The following is a 24,120-nucleotide window of genomic DNA, read 5'->3' as shown; positions in this document are numbered from 1 at the left end:
TTGATCTTCTTCTCCTCTGGTCGATTGTCCTTTCTTGCTGTCTCCTTTGGTCGGTCGTCCCTTCGTGCTATCAACTTCAGTCGGGCGGGGGAGGGTACCTGCGAAGGCACTCCGACGCTCAAGTAAGTATGAGATTCTAAGCGCAGTTTCGTAAGTGAATGAAAAACGTACCTTTCTCTGGCTTGAGCACAGTATTTATAGGATTGCCTAATGGGCTTCCTATCCCTTGGGCTCAGGGTGGTTATGGATATGTCTTGTCAGTCGTGCTCCGGAATACCCGGGGAACATATCTTCTCTAAACGCATATTCCTTATTCTTCGGAGGTGTATCTTAACCACCTTAGCTTGTCACATAAATGCCCTTACATTTAGTGTGTATACGGCCGGTCGGCCACGTGCGTTCGTTTCCATTTAGTGTATAAGGCCGGTCGGCCACGCGCGTTCGTCCGGTGCCTACCAGTACAAATATAATTTGGATGTTTTTCCCTTTTAAAAGTGACTATTTTTGTTTTATCCAAAATTCCGTGTTGTGTATTCTCATCAATAACAACAAGCGACTATGAGTGATATGGTGAGAACTTCTAGTTTCTGATTATTACATTTTTGTCATTCTTAAAAGAAAGCTACACTCTTAAAAGATGTGTTTAAATTTATGTATATATTAAGAATTTTTTGACTTATACATTATTTTAACATTATATTTTGTTAGAAATATTCAATTGAAAAGGAATATGTAATATTATAGAGAAATTTAATTAATATTTAAGAAGAGATTATATTACTTCTTAGATTTTATTGAAATATATTTAGTTAAAAATGTTGTAAAGTTAGTTTGTTTAGATTTTTTTTAGTTTAAATTAATATTTAAGAAGATATTCTATTACTTCTTAGTTTTTGTTGAAATATATTTAGTTAAATGTTTTGTCAAATTAGCTTGTTTATATAATTTTTTAGTTTAATCACTTTTTTGAGAGAAAGTTGAACATGTCACAAAAAATCATTGTTCATAACAATGGTTATCTAAAATCTCCTTACCTTATTCAAATTTATATTTCATTATATTTAATATATAAATAAAATTTACATAACTATGTTATTATATCATAAAATCATATTCCTTTATAATTAAAAGGATTTCCAACTAATTCCACCATCACACAAAACATCAAAAGAAATTGAAATATAAATTTATCACCTTCGTTATGTATCAAAATCTTTAACATCATTTACTCAAGTGTAACACACTATCATCGTAAATCTTTAAAAAATCAACATCAACAAAGAAAGAACGGTAAACTAGTAATTCTTTAAAACTTTTAATAAACATATTTGAATCATCCCACGAGAGTCACATCTATCATCACACTTCATTCATTCCAAATATACTAAACAACTAACTGTCAAATATTTCATGTTTCACATCACTCGTGTTAGAAATTCACACACACAAAACATGTATTGAAATTAGCACTCAAAAACCTGCACATATATTACCATGTACTTTTCACAATAGAGTCTTTTCTTCATGAAATTCATCATCATATGACACTAGTAAATCTCTATGATTTGCTCTGATAAGTTATTTTAAATCTCAAGTTCAGTCATTTGAACCTCATTCGACTTTCATCACTTGATATTTTTTCGTCTATATGATTTTAAGATATTCATAGAGTCAGAATCGTCCATTTTATAAAACACACACTTATTAATCTCTAAGTGATTAACTTTTCATTTCATTCATCAAAGTCATTCCATCATACAACAATTTATACTCTTAACACAATTAGAAATTATCATCAATAATCACATAACATTAAATTTAAGAAAATTGATTTAAACATTTAAGTTGCATAATTTTAATCAAATATAGAACTTTATAATTTCGTAATTATTTATAATTTACAAATTATTTTTTTTAAAGATTTATTTGAGTTTCTTGATATAAAAAAAAGGTAACAAGTAGTTTGAACCAATTCAAAAGAATTTATTTATTTATTTTTATAATATTGAAGCGTTACATTATGAGGGACTGCCAAGTTTTTTATACAAAATGTTAGGCGGTTTAAATTTTCTTGGTGAGGACAATTTTGGCTTTTAATCGAAAATGCCTACGTTGTTACTGACAGATTATCCATTATTGTCTTCGTATGTACTTTGTATTTATTTGAATTTGAATAATGTATTAAATCAAATCTTCGAATGTAAAGTAATCAAATTAACTTTTTTAATATTATAAAAAAGTTAAGCGGTGTTACATGTTATCTTAAAAAAATATTATTTTGATATGCATTTAGACTATCAATTATTTTAATATTATAAATTTATTATTATTACTATTATTAAATTATATTTTTTAAATAAAATAATTTTGGGGTTTTGAATTATTGAGTATAAAGAAAAAATACTATTTTGAAAAATTTAACATATTTTATTTTAAAAAAAAATTAAGCAATTTTTGGTAGTTTTTAAACCTTCCATATATATGATATATTTGATGATGATTTTTAATTGTCGAAATATGATATTTAATTATAAAAAAAAATATTATCATTTTAAACCGTAAAAACACTAATAACAAGAAATATGTACTTTGTAACGATTTTCAACAAGTAATATTTTTTTGGCAAATTTACCAGCATTTAAAATATATTTGTCATAAATTGCTTTTGATATGTGTAAATATAATATAACAATTATTTTATTTATAATATTTTTTTTGTAATTGTTTTTAAAACTACTATAATTTGTAGTTTTAATCATCATATTTGTTTTTGTAGTGAATAATATTATTGGACAAATTTAGTTAAACTTGTAAGATAATATTTCATTTAAGTAGTCAAATTAATCACTTCAATACTTTACAACAGTATCATGTACTTAAACCTGTTTTTTTAAAATGACTAAATGTATTGTTTAAAAAATATTATTTACTATAAATATAGTTAAAAGTGATTAATTATACAATCACAGCATTTAAATACATGTAAACATAGTATCCATAATAAAAATAGTTAAATTTAAATAGTTTGTATTAACCGGAAATGATTGCATTAAGATGACTTAATAATTTGTTTTATTAGTTTTGACTTGGAAGGAAATAATTTCTAACAATAAAAAGTAATACTTTATTTTGGTTTTAAAAAAAAATTACTTGTATTATTATACTTTTGATTTTGCCTGACTATGCAATTCCAATTTATTTATTCAATCTCCCAAAAACCTTTAATATAAATATGTCCTTAGTTTATTACGCCGGCCCAATTCCTTCAGAAAATCTTGTTTTTTACATTTCATGATTTATTTTAGCAACTTATTTATTTATTGACACCCCTTTTTTTGTATTCTAAAATTTTAAACTTTTAAAATTTGAATTACAAAATTATATTCTAAATTTTAAATTTTAGAATGTATTTTATAGGTTCAAAAATACCTTCTCAACTTATAATTTAGAATACAATTTTATATTATGAATTTTAGAAATCGGAATATATTTTTAAATTCAGGAAATAATTTCCAAAATCTAAAATTTATAATAATGAATTGTATTTCAAATTTTAGAGTTCAAAAAAGGTTTATAGATTATACATTTTTAAAAAAATATTGTATTTTTTGTCCAAGGGTAATTTTAGAATTGAAAGATTTATGGAGGTGCAATAAGAATTTTTTTTAACATAACTGTCCTTATTTTATTAGGCCGGCCCAAATTTTTCAAAATATTTAGAGACTTTTGCTTTTTTACATTTTCATGATTTCGTTTTGCACTTCATTTATTTTAAAATGATAATTTTATCATTTCATTTCTATTTCATAACAATTGTGATTTTTGAAGCAAGTTTCCTAGATTGAACAAGTTGAAAGTATTTTGGATAGAGTATTCCAAAATAATAATTAAGTTCCAATGAAATTATGGATTATAGGTTTTAGAAGGAAAAATATAACATTCTTGGTGAATTTTTGGTTAAATCATAATAAATTTTGGATTCTACAATTTATATTTTTCAGTTATGAATCAAAAAATTAGTAAATCATTTCTAAAACACTTAGTTCGAAAATATAAATTTCAGTTTAACATTTAACAATTCAGAATTAATATTTTTTATTTTTAGATTGATTGATTCAATTTTTTATATCCAAAATTTCTAAATTAAATTTTGTTTCCTACGGGAGCCGCATATTGTTTTTTATGTGGAAGATCTGTTTTAGACATTTCACTTCATTTATGCTTGCATGCAAACAAGGAAAAAAAAAACTAAAAGTCACATTGGACAATAAGTACTTTACCAGCTCAATAAGGAAGCTTCGGATGATTTTTTTGGCTCCCATCAAGCAACTCTACCAATCTAATACTATCACTTGCTAATTCTCCTACCAACACAAGTTCAATTGTGATTTGCACCCATCATTTTCTTTAAAACTCCAAATTGCCATGTTGTTTTATGTTTGGATTTTTGCATCAGAGTTAAAAAAAAGCTTTCGGTCTTAACATTCAAAAAGACATTCCTGTGTTGTGGATGGTCATATCTGTAAGATACATCTCAATTCTGAATTTGCATATCTGGAACTGTCTTATTTGTGTTGCGGATGTAGATATCCAAAAGATTAAAGGTAAAATAAACATTTTTTATAGGTGTTGGGTGCATATCACAATTGATCTCGATCTCGTAGAAGGAGAATTAGCCCTATCACTTTTGCCACTTCAAAGGTGTTTCCATCTTTCCCTAAAACAATCCCAAAACCATTATTCTTTTGGATAACTCATTTTCATCTTTTGCCAACCATTTTTATCCAAAACCTAAATCTTAAATCATCTTTCATTATAAACCCACTCATTTTCCCTTGTGAAAAATTGGACACAAACATGAGATGTTTTTACACAACAGTGTGTTCGAATGCAATTACTCTTTAGTGTATAACTTGTTTTTTTTTTTTCCTTTCAATTGTCGTATTTGATTTTCGTGATCTCTTTAGTTTCTCAGCCTTTATGGTGATTAATAAGTGTATGTGGGGGTGTATACATGAAGGTACTAAAAAAACTCAAGTAAGTAAAGATATGAATGAATTATAAATGTTATCGAATTTTCCAAATCATCTATTAATACCATTTTGTGGTGAGTTTGTTGTTGGGGTCTTGTCCAGGCCCAATATATGTGTTAATATCGTAATCATGATATACTTAGCAGTCTAATTCCTGATTAAGACTTTTAATTAAGATTATGTTTTGATGTTACTTCATGGTCAGTCAATATAAGTAGTTGGGGTCAGTGAATCAACTATATTATTTAGATGATAAACCAAAATATGATATGAAAGATTATAAGTGAGGTGCAGGAAGAAAAAAGTGGTGCGAAAAGCATCCTAATTTTGGAAGGTGGTTTCCTTCTTTATGGAGAGAAAACTGCACCAGGTGCATTTACTAATCTCACAGTTCATCACAGTTTTCTGACTCTTCCAATAATAAAATCATGAATCCTTTGTTTAGGACCTAAACTAGTGTTACGGCCAAAGAAATACAGTATAATTATTTATAAAATATTATTATTATGTTAATAATTTTTATATATTTTTTTATTATTTTCTTTACGGTATTTTTTAATGATATGTAATATGTACCTTCATATTTATTGTTATAATTTAATTTATATTTATAAAATAAAAATATAGATATAAAATCATTTCCCACTCTCACGTGATCACAGCACACTTTACTTGCTCACTTCTTCTTCCTCTCTCTCTCTCTCTATTTATCCCAGCATGCAAAGTTTGCATTAGTCTCAGCATTTTCGGTAGAAATGACGAACAAGGGCAAAGGAAAAGGCAAGGAGGTCGCCGGAAAAGCTTCGGCCGGCAAGCGCAAGGGCGGCTTCCAAGATGACAAGACCGGTGGCCGCCTCAAGACTAGAGGCATTGAGTTTTTCGAAGACGCCGCTGAGGTTGATGACAGCGAGGAGAGCGATTTCAGCGACGACAGTGATTTCGGGGACGGTACATAATCGAATGCCCTTTTCTCTCTCTCATGCTCTTACCTTTCATCGTTTGTTCCTCTCTCACGAAAATTGTTAGGGTTTCGGCCTCATTTCTGTGTTTAGTTTAATTTCATGTGTTTATTTGTTCTAGACGTGTCGATACTGCTTTTAGTGGCTTCATTCATGAGAAATGCTTGTGTCCTGCCTCGTTTTATGGTTTTGGTGTCATCGTTTGTAGTTAGAATTTTAGAATTTCTCGTGGTACCGTACACCTTCTAATTTCTTGTAACAGATTTTTCTGACGAGGATTTTAATGCCTCTCCGAGAAGAATGAGCGAGCCTGCTAAGGGCCAGAGTAGTTTCCCGCGTATTCCTAAAGAGGAATTGGTGGATGAAGAAGAGTTTGATAGAATATTTGAGGAGCGCTACGCAAATCCATCTAGGTTTATCAAATATGCTGATGAGTTTGATGACAAAGGGAACAACCCAAATTCTATTCATGATGCTGTCTTGGAACTGATGCCAAACATCTGGAAAGTCAAATGCACTGTATGATACCTGGAACACGATTCTATGACTTTGCTAACTATTTCCCAGTGTTGCTTTTAAATTTCTCAGTTTATGCTTTGCCATGTTTTTCCCTTTTTGCTGCAGGTTGGCCGGGAGAGGCTTTCAGCGTTGTGTCTGATGCAAAAGTTTGCTGACTTATTTTCATTGGGTACTGTCTTGAAGATAAAATCTGCATTTGCCGTAGATCATATGAAAGGTTGTGTATATATTGAGGCTGAAAGACAGTATGATATAAATGAGGTAACCTTAGTACTGGGTATTTTTGTTCGGTTTAATTTGATTGGTTTTAAATTGCGGTGTCAGCTGGCAAATGTGGCCGAAATTTTGGTGGCCTATAAAAACCTTGATCATGTGATTGAAATTGTTGTCTACGACCGTTTTCTAGCGCCATGTTGAAAGCATTTTCAAGTGAAACATTTCTACCTCCCGCCAAATCTATTCACATTTGTTATTAATGCATGGTTTCAGGCTTGTCAAGGGATTCCCGGAATCTATGTTACTCGAGTAGCACTTGTACCAAATAGTGAGGTCTATCATCTGTTTTCTGTTAGAAATAGAACCCCTGAAATTTCTGAGGGTATGTGGGCTCGAATAAAAGGTGGTAATTACAAAGGGGATTTAGCGCAGGTACTACATGAGCACAAGGAATGTTTTTTGTTTTATTTTGTTATCCAACTTGTGAAATGCTTATTTCTCTTATCTATTACGCTTTTTCAGGTGGTGGCTGTAAATAATTCCCGGAAAAAAGTTACAGTTAAGCTTATTCCGAGAATTGATCTGCAAGCTTTGGCTGCCAAATTTGTAAGGAGACATGTGTCCACTTGATAAGCTACCTTTTTTTTTTCCAGGCAATTCATTAATTAACTTTGATTATGCTTGTTTTTTTTAGTTGCTATATATATGATATGATATCTGCTGGTAATGTATTTATTGTGTCACGAGAGGTGCTGTTAAAATATTATTTTTAAGTTAAACTTAATTTTTAATTAGACATATTTATTTATCTTTAACATACACTTCCACTCATTGAAACAAGATTTTTTTTTTACATTTTACCTTCTTATTTCTGTCTGTTCAAACAAAACCTTTTTCTATTTTATTTATTTATATCTTTCCTATTTATTTCTCCTTTATTTTACTTGCAACCCAAATAAAGCTACGGAGTGAGCAGATTGTTGATACATTTCTTCTCTCATGTTACAGGGTGGAGGATATAGTCGCCAAAAACTTGCTGTACCAGCCCCTAGATTAATCAGCTCGAGTGAACTCGAGTAAATAATACATATTCCTATATCTTGTTAATTTTTTTACTGGATAGTTTTTATGATGTGATTATTTTTCAATAACTTTGCAGGGAGTTCCGACCACTCATGCAGTTCAAGCGTGACCGTGAAACGGGCAAGGTTTTTGAGGTTCTTGATGGCTTGATGCTCAAGGATGGATATGTATACAAGAAAGTTTCTCCGGATTCATTAAGTTTATGGGGTGTTGTGCCGACAGAAGAGGAGCTGTTAAAATTTGGGTCTTCTGAAAACAATGAATCCAATGATTTAGAGTGGCTTGCTCAACTTTACGGTGATAAGAAGAAAAAACGTGTAATAAGACCCAGCAAGGGAGGTGGGAAAGGAGAAAGTTCATCTGGTTCGGGTGTGGGAAATGATTTTGAGCTTTATGATTTAGTATGTTTCGGGTAAGTCCTTGTTTTACCTTGCTAACATTCACACATATGAATTACTTTTTTATCGTACTTGCATGCACTTGCCCAATCCACACTTTCACACAAACATGTTTGTACACAAGACATGCAGATGCACCCACATGTACTACATACTTGCTCATGTGTCCTCATTCTTGACCAATATTTCCCATTGCAGTACATTCATGGTATTGGGAGAACTATTTCTCTTTGTCACACACACAAAATGCACTTAAATGATGCATGCAGATACACACACATTCGCATGCCTGCACATTTTTTAACATGTCTTCTTGAAGAACCTCTTTTCCATTTTTCAGGAAGAAGGACTTTGGTGTAATAGTAGGCATGGATAAAGATGATATTTACAAGGTATAGCATTCAGCTTATGCAATGTCATTTGTTCTAAGCTTTTTGATTGAGAGCCTGTTATTTTTTACAAGTACTTTTCTAATTTGCCTGTCTTGTATAGATTCTAAAAGAGAGTTCAGATGGACCTGTTGCTGTAAGTATTGAACGAAATGAAATAAAGAGTGGGCTATTTGATTTGAAACTCACTGCCCTTGATCAGCACAGTAAGACTATATTGGTTAGTGATACTGTCAGGGTTCTTGACGGTCTATCAAAGGTGTGATTCATATTTCTGAATGTGAAGATTTCTAATTGTGATATATCTGGGTTTTTCATCCTCATATCATACTTTTAAAACTATTCTTTTTTGTAGGGTAAACAAGGCATTGTTAAGCACATTTATAGAGGAATTGTCTTTTTACATGATGGAAATGAGGAAGAAAATGGAGGATATGTCACATGTAAATCTAGTATGTGTGAGAAGGTCAAGCTTGATGTTGGTGATTTCAGTGGAAAGGTTTGAAATATGTCCAGTATCCTGCTATGTTACAAACTGTTCAATGGTTTCATCTGAGTTTCTATGTTTTGAATGCTGCTTCACACTCAGGAAAGTGAACCGGGTCCTTTATTCTTTGAAGACCAACCATCATCACCAAGATCTCCATTGTCACCCAAAAAACCATGGCAAGCAAGAGAAAATAATCGTGAATGTAAAGATACATGACTCCTTAAAAACTATTTTAGCTGTGGATATATGCATTTATTAATTTTCTCAATTCAATAATTGTGCATGCAGTTAACCGTGGGGACAACAATAACATGTTTAATATTGGTCAGACCTTGAGAATTAGGATAGGTCCTTTGAAGGGATACCTTTGCCGTGTCATTGCCTTGCGTCGCACTGATGTAACTGTGAAACTTGATTCACAGCAGAAGGTTCTTACAGGTTTGTTTATGACGGTGAACTCTTTCTTGTGTAATTTTCTTTTTGATATATTATATAATTATTTAGAGCAATTTGTACAAAAAATACTTTTCACAGTTAAATGTGAGCATCTTTCTGAGGTTCAGGGAAGGAGTACTGCCATTTCAAGGTATTTCTGACATTTACATTAACTTTTGTATGCCACAATTACTTATGATTTGCTATGATTGTGCGTGAATATTGTCCTTAGTTTCTCACTGTTTTTTTATATCAGTGGTGATCCAGATTCAAGTTCTTCTAAGCCATTTGATCTGTTGGGTAGTGAAGGAAGCTCTGGAGGTCAGAATACCTTATTCTCTACTTTTTAATCCTTTAAAGAGATAAATAAAATCCCAATTAAATGGATTATAGCATCAATTAGCATGCGTATAGATATCTTCCCTGTTCTCTGTTTGGCCTTGATGTTCTATTGAGACATTAATCTTGACGCTTGGAAAGGTTGGCTGAATGGAGCGGGAACTTCCACTGGCGGTGGTGGATGGAATGCTGCTGGGGCATCATCTGAAAGGTATATTTCATAGTGATATTAGTCATCTGCTTATAGGCAATATTATGTTCGCCTAATATATATCCTTGCTAATTTTGCATGATGAATTTAGTCATCAATAGTGGTATTCTAGTAATGTCCAGATATTGCTCAGTAATGTAGAAATCTGTGGAAATTGGGATGGGTTAACTCATGGCTACGGAAAATTGATGCAGACAAGGATGGAACAAAGGCATATCTATGCCAAATAATTATGAATAATGGTGAATTGACTTTTATGCAAGTATAACTGTTTTAAGTATTAAAACCCAAAAGCATAGCCGATTTATCTAGATGTGGTTGTTGTTCCAGCTTTATATGTCAACATTCTATTTTCTAAATGATATGGAATGTTGCTATTTCAAAATGCGTATGTAATTGATATATTTAGGGATTAGAGTGTGTTACTTTATTTATATGATAAACACTCAAATATTTAGGGAACCCACCCTCAAAATTAAAGGCCGATAACCAAACACGTCAGTTTTTAGCTGCACGTCTCATACTACTTGATTTAAGACTTAGGCACCTCATACTACCTTAGTACTTTACTACCCAAGTCTATATCATATTACCACTCTTCAGAGGTGATGGTTTGACAAGCATCACTCCACAACAACTTGTTTAGTAACACTCCTCTCAACTCCCTCGTTAGTCCGAATTCTCTAATGGTCAAAACCCTCTATTGATAGTTCTTTACAAGGCATTGGCAATTAGTTTGATACCAGTTAATAAACAGCCAAGAACTAGGGGAACCCACACTCGAAAGGTATATATCAAGGGGTGAGAACCAAACACATACTCCATGGAACATCACATATTACTAGATGTCAAACATAGGCACTGCAAAGTACCAAGTCTCCATGATGTCATTTTGTATTGTTTATCCAGTTTTCTTATTCATGATTAGTTTTATTCTCAACTGGGTTAGTTACTGTTTTGTCTTGTGATAACATTTTTCAGGGACGCATGGTCTAATCATTCTACTCCAAGCTTATTGGTATGTGTTGCATAACACACTTTATGCGTGTTTTTTCCCCATTTTGATCTCTCCTATAATCCTCTCATGCCTGTGGATAATCTAACCACTCTTGGTATAATACTTGCATGTACTCATTTATATCCAATTGATTTTACAGAAGCCAGAGTCTTCCTTAAATCCTTTCAGTTCCAAAGGTAAAAGTTGTAGTACGGAAATGTTTGGTATGTTTTCACTTCTAGTTTAACTACTTCGTTTATCATTTGCCTCATTGCTGTTGTAATGTGTAGGTGCAGAAGATTCTGCTTGGGAAACTAAAAGTAATCCAAACCAGAACTCCACATGGGTTGCTGCAGTGGAGAAGACTGGAGTTGCTTCTGATCCAGAACAGTCTGGTGGCTGCTGGGGAAATGTTGGAGGCAGCTGGGGTCAGGCAGAACCTAAAACTGGAAGCGTGGGTGATGACAATCAAAATAGCAGTTGGAATACAACCAAGGTTTCTGGAAAAGAATCTTCTGGTTGGAACAATGTCCAAAAGTCAAATAATGAAACTTCATCTACTGGATGGGGTCAGGCAGAACCTAAAACTGGAAGTGTGGGTGATGACAATCAGAATAGCAGTTGGAATACAACCAAGGTTTCTGAAAAAGAATCTTCTGGTTGGAACAATGTCCAAAAGTCAAATAATGAAACTTCATCCAATGGATGGGGTGATGGCAATGGTTTTAAAAGTGGATCAGATGAAGGAAACCTCAATTCTAGTTGGAGTGGGTGGAAGTCTGGAACAAGTGGAGTCAAAGTTGGAAATCCTTCTGGTTCTTCAGATATCAATGCTAGTAAGGATGCTGGATGGAGCAATAAACCAAATAAGGAAGGGAGCGAGCCATCTGGTAGGCGAACAGGAAGCAATTGGAATGCTTCAATATCTTCGTCACATGATAAAGAGGAAGAAGGTAAAGATCAAGGTGGTTGGAATGCAGGAAATACTTTAGACGGTCCTGTATCTGGTGGTACTGGTGGAAATCAAGGGAATGGTTGGGGTCAGAAAAACAATTGGACCTCTGAATCAAACGAAAATAAATCTACCAGTGGGAATTCTCACTGGAGTTCTGGGCATACTGAGCCTGGAAATCAAGATTCCAAGTTGGACATGAAACACAATTGGAATTCTGGTAGCAGTGGAAACCTGGCTTCTGATTCGAAAAATAGCAATTGGAATTCTGGATCTGATAATTTCAATGAAAATCCAAACAGGGGAAATAATGACAACTGGAACACTAATAAATCCTTTCCAAGTGCTGGGAATGAAAGCAAGAATTCCGACTGGAGTTCTGGGCATCCTGATCCTGGAAATAACAATCCTAGCTGGGGCAAGAAAGGTAATTGGAATTCTGGATCAGGTGATGCCAATCAAAACAACAGTTGGAAAAGCAATAGCAGCTGGAGTGCAGGCTCAAGCGATAATCAGTTCAATGGTGAAAATGAAGGTTCAAATGAAAATTCTGGTGGAGTTGGTGGTGGGAACTGGAGAGGTGGTTACCAGGGTAGAGGTGGATCAGACAGAGGTGGCTTTAGAGGTAGAGGTTTTCGGGGTAGAGGAGACCGTGGGGGTGGGGGCTTTGGTGGCCGGGGAGACCGTGGGGGTAGGGGCTTTGGAGGCCGGGGAGACCGTGGGGGTGGGGGCTTTGGAGGCCGGGGAGACCGTGGGGGTGGGGGCTTTGGTGGCCGGGGAGACCGTGGGGGCTTTGGTGGTAGGTGGGGATCAGGTGGAGGCCGTGGTCGAGGAAGGAGTGATCAATCTGGTAGTTGGAACAACAGGAGGGATTCTGGTGAGGATGGGTCCTCTGACTGGAAGAAGGGGCCTGATAATGTTGAAGGATGGAGTAATAGTAATGGATCCCAGGCTTGGAATCAGGATACTGGTGACAAAAAAAGAAAGAGCTGGAGCCAGGGAAATGCGGATCAGGAGTATCCTAGCTGGAACCAGGGTGGTGGAAGTAAACAGAGATGGAGTTCAGCAAGTGATGAGGCTAATGATAATAGATCTCAGGCTTGGAACCATGATACTGGGGGCAAGGACAGGCAGAGCTGGAGCCAAGGGAATGATGCAGATAAGGAGCGTCCTAGCTGGAACCAAGGTGGAAATAAGCAGAGCTGGAGCTCAGCAAGTGGAGCTAATGACGGTGGGTGGAACAAGGGATCTAGTTCAAACACTACTTCTAGGTGCTGGGACAATCAAACTGGTGACGGAGTTTTTAAGTCTAGTAGTGCTGCAGAGAATAGTCAATCTTCTAGTTGGAAAGAATCAGCAGAAGGTAAGGAAGAAATAATGAAAACCAAATATAACTTCACCCAATTATTCTCCCCTTCTTGTTTATTCAGAAAGAAAGAAAAACCCGAGGTAGTGCTCGAAAGAAAAATAAAAGTTACAATGTAAATTAATGATTCTAATTCAGTTACGAATCATTATTAATTAGAAGTTAAACTATAAATTACAGCAGAATTGAGCTGACGTCTTACCAATATAAATTTGCAAGTACGATATTTATTTTCAACTTAATTCAATAGACTTGACTATATGATTATCATATGTAGGTGCAGCAGGTTCATGGGGCAAGAAAAATGACGGGGTTGACAAAGGTGGATGGTAGTTGCTTTCTTTCTAAAACGTGACGGGTCGGAGCAGGAAATCGAGTTCGGGCATTTGGAAATGTAGCTAATGGCAAACCTTTGTTTCGTCTGTAAATCCGTATAAATCTTTTCTGAAACGTGATTTCCTCCTTAGACTAAACAGATTTGATGAATGAATATTCCCTTCTTCAGTTTCATGCATGATTATGTTAGAAATGTTTACTAGAATTTGAATGCATTGTTGGATTACAATGCCTTCCTTTCTGAGTCTATATAGATTGCAGTGTTCCCCCAACCCCCCTATTTTGTTGATGGTTATGCTGAGGATATACTCTACTAATGTTGGAAATAGTCGTATAATCACTTGAGGTGTAGACAGTGTTAATTCCCGAGGCTGGAACACTAAAATTGATGGTGTCTCTGAAATTCAAAATTAAGGGAGTGAAATAGGCTAAGGATCAATTCCCATTAAAATTCACGTTGTCCTCGAGGTTGAAGTCAAAAATCTTAAACTCACCTTATTCTTCCTTGAAACCACTTATGTTAATCTTAAACTCGCTTTCTGATTCTTCCTTAGAACCACCGAATAAGGTTGTAGTTTAACTAAAACAATGTCTGCAACTATGTTCTCTTTGCCAAGTTTATATTCAATTGAGAAATCATATCTTGGCAATTTGTGAAGCCAATTTGTTGTTCTAGTGTCTGAATAACCTGATCAACTAAGATTTTCAAACTCAATTGGTCACTTTGGATGATAAACTTGTGTCCAATTAGGTAGTATCTAAATTTAGCAATAACTTTTGAGATTGCATAGAATTCTCTAGTATATACAACTTGATTCTGCATTCTGTATTTTTTCTTTTTGGAGAAAAATGCTATAGGATGGTGATTTTGGTTGAGAACCACTCCAAATGCCATCCTTTTTCTTGACAAGGATAATAGGAGATGAGAAAGAACTAGTGCTGGGTGTAATGATTCTTTCATTTCATATTTTGTTATTCAATCCAAATTTCAATATTTTTTCTTCCAAGATAATGGGTATATTAATCGTAGAGTGTTTAAATGCATGTTTTCTCCGAAGGAAGAAAAACAAAATTAAGGGGAGGAGGAATCAAGAAAATTAACTCTCGAGAAAGGATCACAATTTTTGTTGATATCTTCTTATAATAAATACAAAAATAAATAAATAAAATTATAATTATATATGTATCTATAATAATATCAGAGCATGAAGGTCCGAAACTTCTAAAAATACTATAAACAATAAATAAATCAAACTTAATATACTTTAAATAATCAGTGGCACATTATTTTTTAGTGGTTTGGTGAACTTCAATTATACTTTAAAAAAAAAATAGACCTAGTGAATCTAAAGAATACTAAATAATTTATTTAGCATTATCTATACCTATAATAGGAATTCTCAATTATAACTACTGTTTTTTATACAAATTTCTTCTTAATTATCTTTATTAATATTATTTTTATATAATTTTTTTCTTAGTTTATTCTTATTAATATTTTATTTTAAATATCTCAGTCATTTTTTATTTTTTAAGTCTTTACTAAATAACTAATTATTTTTATAATTAATTAAAAACTACTTTTTTATTTTATTTTTAATACTAATATATTGATATTTTGTAAAAAGTAGTTTTAAATTTTAAATATAGAGTAGGTTATCAATGAACGAAATAATAGTTTATTAAATGTGAAACAGTTGTTTTTTTCATATCTTCACTTAAAGAGTATAATTTTTATTTATTTTTATCATTTAATTTAGTTATTATCTCCTTCTATTATTTTATTTTTTTTATAAAAAATTATGAATATAATAATAAAAAAAAAATACAGAGATATATATGCAGTCTCGTATCTATGTTACCGTTAGTAATATAAAATAGGAATATTGGTTTCTCTTATTAATAAAGAATTTTGAAGCTCTTAACTAATGTTTTGGTCTGTTAATTTTGGGCATATTGGCATAATCTATAACCTCCACGTGGCTAACGTCGAAATTTGGCGCCTCCTTTGCGCTTTACAATTTTGCACCTTTTGGGCATTATATTGATTGATGTGAGTGAAGAACGCTTTGGACGGAGTCGTTTTCCGCTTCATTGCGGTTATTCGCCGTTTCCCCCCCAATCCAACCCAGAAGTCGCTTCATTAGGGCTTCTGGTTCGCCAATTCCAATTTCCGCTTCCGTTTTCGTTCCCAATTTCTTCCCCTTTTTCCATCGTTCCAACATTCATTCCCCAAAAATGTTCAACAAGATCATAAAGCTCGCTCACAAGAAATGCTCCAAATTGGAATTCCCCGAAAGCGGACTTCAATTTTATGAAGTAGTCGTCAAACACGCCTCTCGCACCACCCCCTCCGCCGCCGCCAACTCCGACTCCGAAAACCCTCCGTTTTTGGTTCCGCCTTCCGATCCCACCGTAATCGAGCCACTTCCGCCACTGCGAGACGCCGAGGAATCGGAGCGCCGCGCGCTGATCCTCCGAAAAATACAAGGATGTTGCTTCCTGTGCGATTTCTCAGACACTGTCGACTCCGTTAACGAGAGGGAAACAAAGCGCCAGGCACTCGAGGAGCTCATTGAAATCATCCAGTCCGGGTCCTTCGGATTCAGCGAAAATCAAGAAGACTTGATTAACATGGTTTCCGTTAACATCTTCCGTTGTTTCCCCCCATCACCTCGCGGCACAGAATACTTGGAACCCGATGAAGATGACAGACATTTGGACCCATCGTGGCCGCACTTGCAGCTCGTGTATGATATCCTCTTGCGTTACGTTGTCTCACCGGAGACTGATATAAGGACTTCCAAGCGCTACATTGACCATGTCTTTGTGATGAAACTCATTGACTTGTTTGATTCCGAGGACATGCGCGAGCGCGAGTATTTGAAGACTATTCTTCACCGCATTTATGGCAAGTACATGGTGCACAGGCCCTTCATTAGGAATGCCATCAACAACGTCTTCTACCGCTTTATATTTGAAACTCAGAGGCACAATGGTATTTTCGAGTTGCTGGAGATCCTGGCTAGTATTATCAATGGGTTTGCGTTGCCAATGAAAGAGGAACATAAACTGTTTCTAATTCGGACTCTTATTCCACTTCACAAGCCCAAAGCTATTTCCTGTTATCACGAACAATTGTCTTATTGCGTGGTTCAGTTTGTTCAGAAAGACAACCGGCTGGCTGATCCTGTGATCAAGGGGATGTTGAAGTACTGGCCAGTCTCGAATTGCCAAAAGGAAGTTCTTTTTCTTGGAGAACTAGAAGTGGTTCTTGAGGCAACTCAGTGTACTGACTCTCTACGGTGCCTTGCCTCCCTTTTCAGGCAGATTGGACGCTGCCTTAACAGCCCTCATTTTCAGGTCTGCCTTTTTTTAATTAATTATGCTTAAGTTTGCATATGTAAGGTGTAGCATTCTGTGGTGATGGTTCATAGCTTATGCCCTGTATTTATGGATACGATGTTCTTTGCTTCAGATAAATGTTTGCTTTTGTCTGCTTTTGTTATCATTACTTGTACTCTAAACCGATAAACTCTTCGGAAGATATTCGTCTTTTCTTCTTTCACTGGACAACATATATATACTAGACTGGGGTTTTATATGGTTACTTGGATGTTCGGATAATTATCATTGCCTACTGCCCTTTCCTTCCGAAACTTTGGTTGGGAACTTATCATGCATTTTCTTTCTCTACTTTAACAATCCTTGCATAGGAAAAGGGTAAAATAAGTTACTTCTTGGAAGGTATATTAGTTGGTGATTGCTGTCATTTGGGTTTGCATATTTGATTTGGAGGAAAATTTGGGGGGAAGGAAAATAGTCATACATTTATAGTGAGAAAAGCGATTGGGGGGGTGGCTGGAGGCTAGAGAAATAGTACGCCTTAGAATTTGGGATTAATGCATAATTCAGCTTCATAAATTTGGCTATAAGTATTGCCCAAGCTTTATGACGACTACATTGGTCATGTCTCCAGTTAATATGGACAAATCCCTCATGCCTAGGTATAAGCATTTGGAGTTTGGAAAATACAGGTAGCCTTATAAGACGAGCATCTTAATTTTTGGGTGCAGGGCCTAACTTATCTCAAACCTTGACTTCATTGGTCATATATCTCCAGTAATGTAATATCTCAATACACCCAATTATACTTAGGATTGAACATTTAGAGTTTGAACAAATGTAGGTGACCCAATAAAAATACCTTATGTTATGCCTAGGAATAGACATCCTAGAGCATAGACAAATAGGCATGACCTAATAATGGATCTAGAATAAATTCTAGCATCTTAGAATTTATGTTTGCAACTACACAGTCCTACAAAGCTTACTTATAAGCTAAGGGTTGTCTAAGCCTTATTGGTCATGCCTCCAATTGATGTGAAATCTTAATACACCTATTCACCTCTGGGATTTGATGTTTGGAGCGTAGACATAGGTGTCCCAATAACATCATCCCCTCATGCCTAGGAATAGAAACCTGTAATTGTATCATTTATGGGGTGTGAGATTTCAACAATATGAATATTATCATAGAAAAGAGAGGGATAAGCACTCTCGAGTCTTGATGCCGAAAATTAGTATGTTCAGTTCAGTTCCAATCCCATAGTCGATTTGATGGCTTAAAAGCTTATGGCCTCGTTACTGAGAATCACATATAAACATACACACAGACAAAGACCGTATCATTATCAATTTATGGGGAGATTAAGAAAACAGTCCGGTCTGGTCATTGTTGTTATTTGTTCTTTTTTTTTAGATTCCAATGTTCCTATACCGTCATGTCTCCCTCGTATTGGTATTTGGCAGACATTGGGCACTTGATTTTGGACACTTATTCATGCTTAATCGGATTTAGGGGAAGGATAACGTCCGAGTTGCGTACACCTACCATAGAAGTTGCTTATTTAGGGATCCATAACACGTAGCCCCTTAATGCGTCGCAAATATAGGAGATGAGATGACACCTTGAGATGCGAGGGTTTAGGTCCCATGACCTCTTATTCTCCCAGGCTTAATCCCGGAAATAAGTATGGAGGTTAATCTTTAGAGCTTATATATACTGACCTTCTTAACACAAAAAAGGAGGTTACAGACATTCATATGCATTGAATGTTTTAGCTAGAAGTTACTCAACACTTTTTGATGTAACAGTTCCTTCCATTGATTCCTTGAGCATACGCAGATAATTTTTTGGCTAATGTGTGACATGGGCTACAATATTGATGGCCTCGTTTTCTTTTCTGTTTGAAAAAATAACCAACTATAAACTGGCATAGTTTGTCTGCTATTTTTTGCTTCACTTTGGCTGATATTTGAAATCTCCCTTCTCACTCACTGTGAGGCTATTTAAATATGATATCTAAGGTATGTAGATGTAAAATGATTAGATACCTCGGCCATGGAAAGTTGTGTCACAAGACATTTTGAATTTGGATCTAGTTTAATGGGTAATGCATTGTGGTAGTCAGATTTTATTATATATTATAACGTTATAATATAATAATATCAACTTTTGATAAATGATAATTATCATCCTTTGATGTTGTAGTAAAGGAAATGTTTCTTATTCTCTCTTGATTGCTCTCTGACAATTATTCTATCCATGGCAGGTTGCCGAGCGAGCACTTTACTTTTGGAACAATGAGAACATTATGAGTTTAGTAGCCCAGAATCGAAATGTTATATTGCCAGTAATCTTTGAAGCTTTGGAAAATAACATGAAAGGCCACTGGAGCCGGGCAGTGATTGGGCTAACTGCCAATGTGAGGAAGATGTTTCTGGAGATGGATGCCGAATTGTTTGAAGAGTGTGAAAGGCAGTACACAGAGAAAGAAGCCAAGACTAGAGAGTTGGAAGCGAAGAGGGTGTTAACTTGGAAGAGATTGGACGCAGAGGCTGCTCAAGCCGTGAGGGAAGATATGGTTAACTAAGGTATTCAGCTTGCAACCCTTCTTTTCACGTTGGTGGCTGTGCTGAAAGTTCTTCCTGAACTGGGGTTACATCACTGCTACATTCCCTAAGATTGAAAGGGAATTATAATTTTATTTTAATTCAATTTTTACTAACCATTGCCTAAAGAAAATGATCAAGGAATTAAGAGTAGAAAGTTTTATTGGAAAGTGTAACATTTACTGTTACTAATGTATTTACATTTAAGTTTCCAATAAAAACCTTCTATAATAATTCCTTAACGTCCTTTACCCCTAGAGTTAGAGTAATGGAGAGCAAAACCGATTTTAATTACACGGCATGGTGCACAAGATATGCAAATTAGCAAGCTTGCGAGTCCTTTTTCTTAGGGAGCAAGGGTCACACAGTGTTTCTTTGGTCTATCCCTCCTTGTGAATTGTAAATACGGAGATATATTTTTCAATTAAATTGTCATTTAATGTACCAAATTGGTTCAGTGTATGAAAAAATGGTGCAGTTGGCACTGCTTTTTTAGTGAACGAATGAGATTGTCTGGTTCCATACTTTGGCGGTTAGTTTACAATTTTACATGAATCCAACCTAAAACGCTATGTTATGTCTGGTTTTCTGCTTTGCATAACAGTTAACAGCTTGCCAAAAAAAAAAAACTAGCTTATATTGCATCACGAAAAAACACCCACAAGAAATCATTTCTGTATTTGGAACAAAAAATAGTGTCTAAAGCAGATGGGTGTTTTTTCGTTCTTTGCTGGGTAAATGCAGGTGACTAACACCAGTCTTTTTAAAAAAGAGTCAGATTAATCCAGTTTATTTTAGTGAGTGAATAAATACTATGTAATTCGGTTTAATTCAACCGTGGTTAGGTGAATTAAACGGATTGATTGATTTTTAATTGAAATATTTTTTTTATAATAATCATTTAGATTTAAACTAATATTTTGATGTAATTGAAGAGGGCAATTAAAAATAAATTGAGAGGGTTTGTGACAGTAGAATGAGTTTAGTAAATCCTAAATTTACAGAGGAATTTTATTCACAATCGATCTCATATATTCTCTTTGACAATATAAATGTGTGTTTTGTATTTCTAGATATAAATTTCTGTTTTTTAAGTTTTTAAGTAAAAAATCTCCTCTTCATTATGTTATTTTGAAAGATTTTTGTTGTTGCAATTTTTACCATAATACAAACATTATAAGACCTATATTTTAATAATTTTTTTTATCTATACTTTAATTTTTCAAAATTTAAAAACCAATTCTTGTTTTTACTATCCAAAATCATAAATTTCATATATTAAACATGTTTCGATGGAATGTTTTGTAAAACACACATCTGAATTTCACTATTACTTCTACATTATAATATGAAAACTTTGAATATTTTAATAAAATTCAGGGGTTAAATAAAATAAGGGATGAGGCTCCACCCTCCTCCCTTATAATATAAGCAATGATTTGTTTTTTCTTTCTTGTATTATTTGATGTTATAGATGTTCTTTATTTATGAGCACTATATATTAAAAAGTCATTATTTTTTAGGTGGTCTGAATAGTTATTATCATTATTATTTTTAGATGGATAATGCATTAATAGAATGGTGCCAAAGGATGAGGCAAAGACACCGTCTTCTGAAGTTATATTACTTCACATGCAGATAGGAAGATTCTTTGAATTGGACGGTTTAACAATTTCTTTTTGATATGGAGACAAGTCACGTTAAACACTTTATTATTACATAGAAAAAGTAACATTAAAATTAAATATTAAAAAATGTCTTAGAAGTTGACATGGAAGTAGAAATGCCACGTCATCCACTCATATCCTATCGTCTTCTTTCCATTGTTTTCAAATCAATTCGTGAAAATGGCACCTACATACTTTTATTAAGTGATCATTATTTCAGTTAGTTATCTTCTAATTACTCTCTAGTTGCCAAGTCTTTATAGTTTGACACATTCATTATTAATCTTTTTTTCTGCATAGTAATTCTTTGGTTTTGTTTTTTTATCTTTAATTTTTGTTTTGTCCTACCTTTGTTCATTTTCTTAGCAAGATATTGCATTGTAGGGTACTCGGATATTTCTTGAAGGGGTTATTCAAAAAAGTTGGTGTTCGCATGAACGTTGTGATAACATTAAGTCAGTCGTTCCTCAATCACATGACCAACATCTAACCTATTGGCAAAATTTTCATAACGAATTTTCAAAACATAAGTCAAAATCTACGAAAGTAACTTATGAATGTTTCGCATAACAAGACGATTTTGGATACAAATAGTAGAGAGAAATAATGGAGAAGAGACTTTTGGCTAAAAAACTAAAAAAAACACACATTTGTATCTAGTCACATGAGTGCACTGGTATTATTTGATTAATGAGTTGTAAATATATTAATAAAAACATATATTATTAACGGTGATGAGAAAAAATATGTTTGGTGTTTTTTTTTCACTTTTGTAAATTATTCTAACTGAAATATAAAAAAGAATTTCTTAGATGAAATATTTTGTAATATATCTTGATTTTTTATGATTTTTTTTTATAATGAAGTTTGTTTCTCTAACATTACAATTAAATATATATAATCATAGGTTTGTTCCTATTTTTATCTTATTTTCTTGATTTTTCTTATTCTTTTAGTTTTTTATATTCTTGATAAAATATTATCTTGTAGTGTGTTGATTTTGTTACAAGGGGATTGAATCATAACTCAATATGACACTACAACACATTTACTATACTAACATGTTATTTGACTAACTTTAAAATTATTTATTTTATGAATGTCTTCAAGTATTAGGTACTCTTAATTAGTTAAAAATATTTGAGGAATTAAGTAGGAAAAATAATTATACTTTAAATATGAAATTGATGGTTTAGTCTCATTCCAAAACTAGATGTACGAAACGCTGAATGCGTTTCAAAAGCCAAGATTATAATGTAACAAGTAAACAACTCGAAGTCGATGTGCCACTTATGACATTTTTTGATGTATTAGTAGAAATTCTACATAATGGAAACAAGTAAAGCACGGCCAAAAGCCATACATTCAACTTCAAGACCCCACAATTAGACACATCAAATTGAATTGGAAAATTATGCTTTGGTTACAGTATATAATTTTTTTTATATAAAATTTTTTGATGTGATGGATTTAGAAATAAATATATATAATAAAAATAAATTTGTAATTATATGATAGAATAAAAATATTTCAAGTATATATATTTAATAATTATTGTACCTGATAATTATGGGTGTCAAAACAGAGTCAGTTCAGCAGGTCGGTCCATCAACCCGTCTTCATTTAGATGAGACGAGCTAATTTTTGAATCCGTTAATTTGTATTGATTCGGTTCATCTAATCTGACAATCCATCAGATTATAGGTGGGCAGGACATGACATGTCCGCTCACCCTCTTTTATTTGTGGTGTTTTTTTGAGAAAAATATTATATTTTTAAAATTGAAATTGGTATGAAGTTTTTTTTTATATATTATTTTATTCATTGGAGTATTGTTAATATTTATTTTGTTCGATTAGAATATTAAAGTTTAATTTAATTTTATTATTGTTTTTTACATTTTTATTGTTCAAAAGTGATATCAATAATTACAATCAAATAAATAGATTTAAAATAAAATAAAAATATAAAAAAATATTTTTCAAAAACAAGATTGAAAAGTGATAGACAAATACGCCAATCCATTTAATAACAAAGCGGGTTACGAATTTTAACCCACATAACCTAAACAGGTCATTTTGATCCGCCTCAGTTTTGATAAATCAACAACGAATGGGAATGAATTGACCCGTTTTGTTGAATTAACCCGTTTTGTCATCCTATTGGTAATGTACAGCTTGCATAACTCGTATAAAATAAAATAAAAACAAGCATTGTTGAAATTAATTGGTGAATAATATACGCCTGAAATGAAAGAAATAAAGATGAGAGGCAAGAGTTATGTGCCAATTGAAAAAAAAAGAATTACTGGTAAAAGTGAATTTATCTGCATGTTACTTGAATATTTTTTTTGTCACAATTTTTTCACAGAGTCGCAGTAATTAATTAATGTGATTTAAAAAATATATAAAGAGTTATAAATTATAAATATATCAACAGATTCATCAAAATTAGAAAATCAATCTCAAGAACAAAAAAAATACACTTACACATCAATAACGAAATTTAAACTCAAGTTATCATAAGATACAAATTGAGTTCTTATGAATTGAACAACTTTTAATGTCTTTTCTACTAAAGATAAATTCATATTGAATATTTGTACATAAATATTTTGGAGGGACATTAAAAGTTGTTCAATTCTTGCTAATGACATTTTCTTAATATTTTTAAAACTACATATTTTTTTTCAATAAACCACCTTTAATAAGTTATTATTTTCAACTACATTTTTTGTTCGCAATTTCAAACTAAAATCTTGTGAAGTTATTGAAG

General features: G+C 33.2%; 2 protein-coding genes across 3 annotated transcripts; both read left to right on the top strand.

Annotated features, from left to right (window-relative positions):
- The first annotated feature begins 5,693 nt into the window (after window positions 1-5,693).
- KTF1 (kow domain-containing transcription factor 1) lies at window positions 5,694-13,897 on the top strand. 2 transcript variants are annotated; one of them, XM_090304582.1, is made up of 19 exons: window positions 5,694-5,981; window positions 6,255-6,511; window positions 6,617-6,772; window positions 7,001-7,159; window positions 7,250-7,333; window positions 7,736-7,803; window positions 7,887-8,222; window positions 8,549-8,600; window positions 8,701-8,856; window positions 8,953-9,096; window positions 9,187-9,289; window positions 9,376-9,525; window positions 9,622-9,673; window positions 9,779-9,843; window positions 10,003-10,072; window positions 11,054-11,090; window positions 11,230-11,266; window positions 11,366-13,384; window positions 13,665-13,897. In XM_090304582.1, the coding sequence occupies exons 1-19, from the start codon at window positions 5,789-5,791 to the stop codon at window positions 13,718-13,720; spliced, it is 4,194 nt and encodes a 1,397-aa protein (XP_090160708.1). In that variant the 5' UTR covers window positions 5,694-5,788; the 3' UTR covers window positions 13,721-13,897. The 2 variants fall into 2 exon arrangements, with proteins under 2 accessions (XP_090160708.1, XP_090160707.1); XM_090304581.1 differs by having other exon boundaries at window positions 11,360-13,384.
- Window positions 13,898-15,693: 1,796 nt separating this feature from the next.
- On the top strand, window positions 15,694-20,178 carry LOC137828531 (serine/threonine protein phosphatase 2A 57 kDa regulatory subunit B' beta isoform). Its single transcript, XM_068635149.2, has 2 exons — window positions 15,694-17,086; window positions 19,339-20,178. Exons 1-2 carry the CDS (start codon window positions 15,962-15,964, stop codon window positions 19,657-19,659), a joined length of 1,446 nt encoding a protein of 481 aa, XP_068491250.2. The 5' UTR covers window positions 15,694-15,961; the 3' UTR covers window positions 19,660-20,178.
- Window positions 20,179-24,120: the final 3,942 nt, after the last annotated feature.

The sequence above is a fragment of the Phaseolus vulgaris genome, chromosome 7 (genome assembly GCF_051622355.1).
Source record: "Phaseolus vulgaris cultivar YP4 chromosome 7, ASM5162235v1, whole genome shotgun sequence".
NCBI lineage: Eukaryota > Viridiplantae > Streptophyta > Magnoliopsida > Fabales > Fabaceae > Phaseolus > Phaseolus vulgaris.
The sequence above is the reverse complement of the archived record's forward strand: the minus strand, read 5'-3'. Positions and strand labels throughout refer to the sequence as shown.

Bases quoted from the DNA above. Each gene is read 5' to 3' on its own strand.
- LOC137828531 (XM_068635149.2), top strand. From the start codon at position 15,962: ATGTTCAACAAGATCATAAAGCTCGCTCACAAGAAATGCTCCAAATTG. The intron at 17,087-19,338 runs GTCTGCCTTTTT...TATCCATGGCAG, and splicing joins TTAACAGCCCTCATTTTCAG to GTTGCCGAGCGAGCACTTTA.
- KTF1 (XM_090304581.1), top strand. From the start codon at position 5,789: ATGACGAACAAGGGCAAAGGAAAAGGCAAGGAGGTCGCCGGAAAAGCT. The intron at 9,290-9,375 runs GTAAAGATACAT...TTGTGCATGCAG, and splicing joins AAGAGAAAATAATCGTGAAT to TTAACCGTGGGGACAACAAT. The intron at 9,674-9,778 runs GTATTTCTGACA...TTTTTATATCAG, and splicing joins AGGAGTACTGCCATTTCAAG to TGGTGATCCAGATTCAAGTT.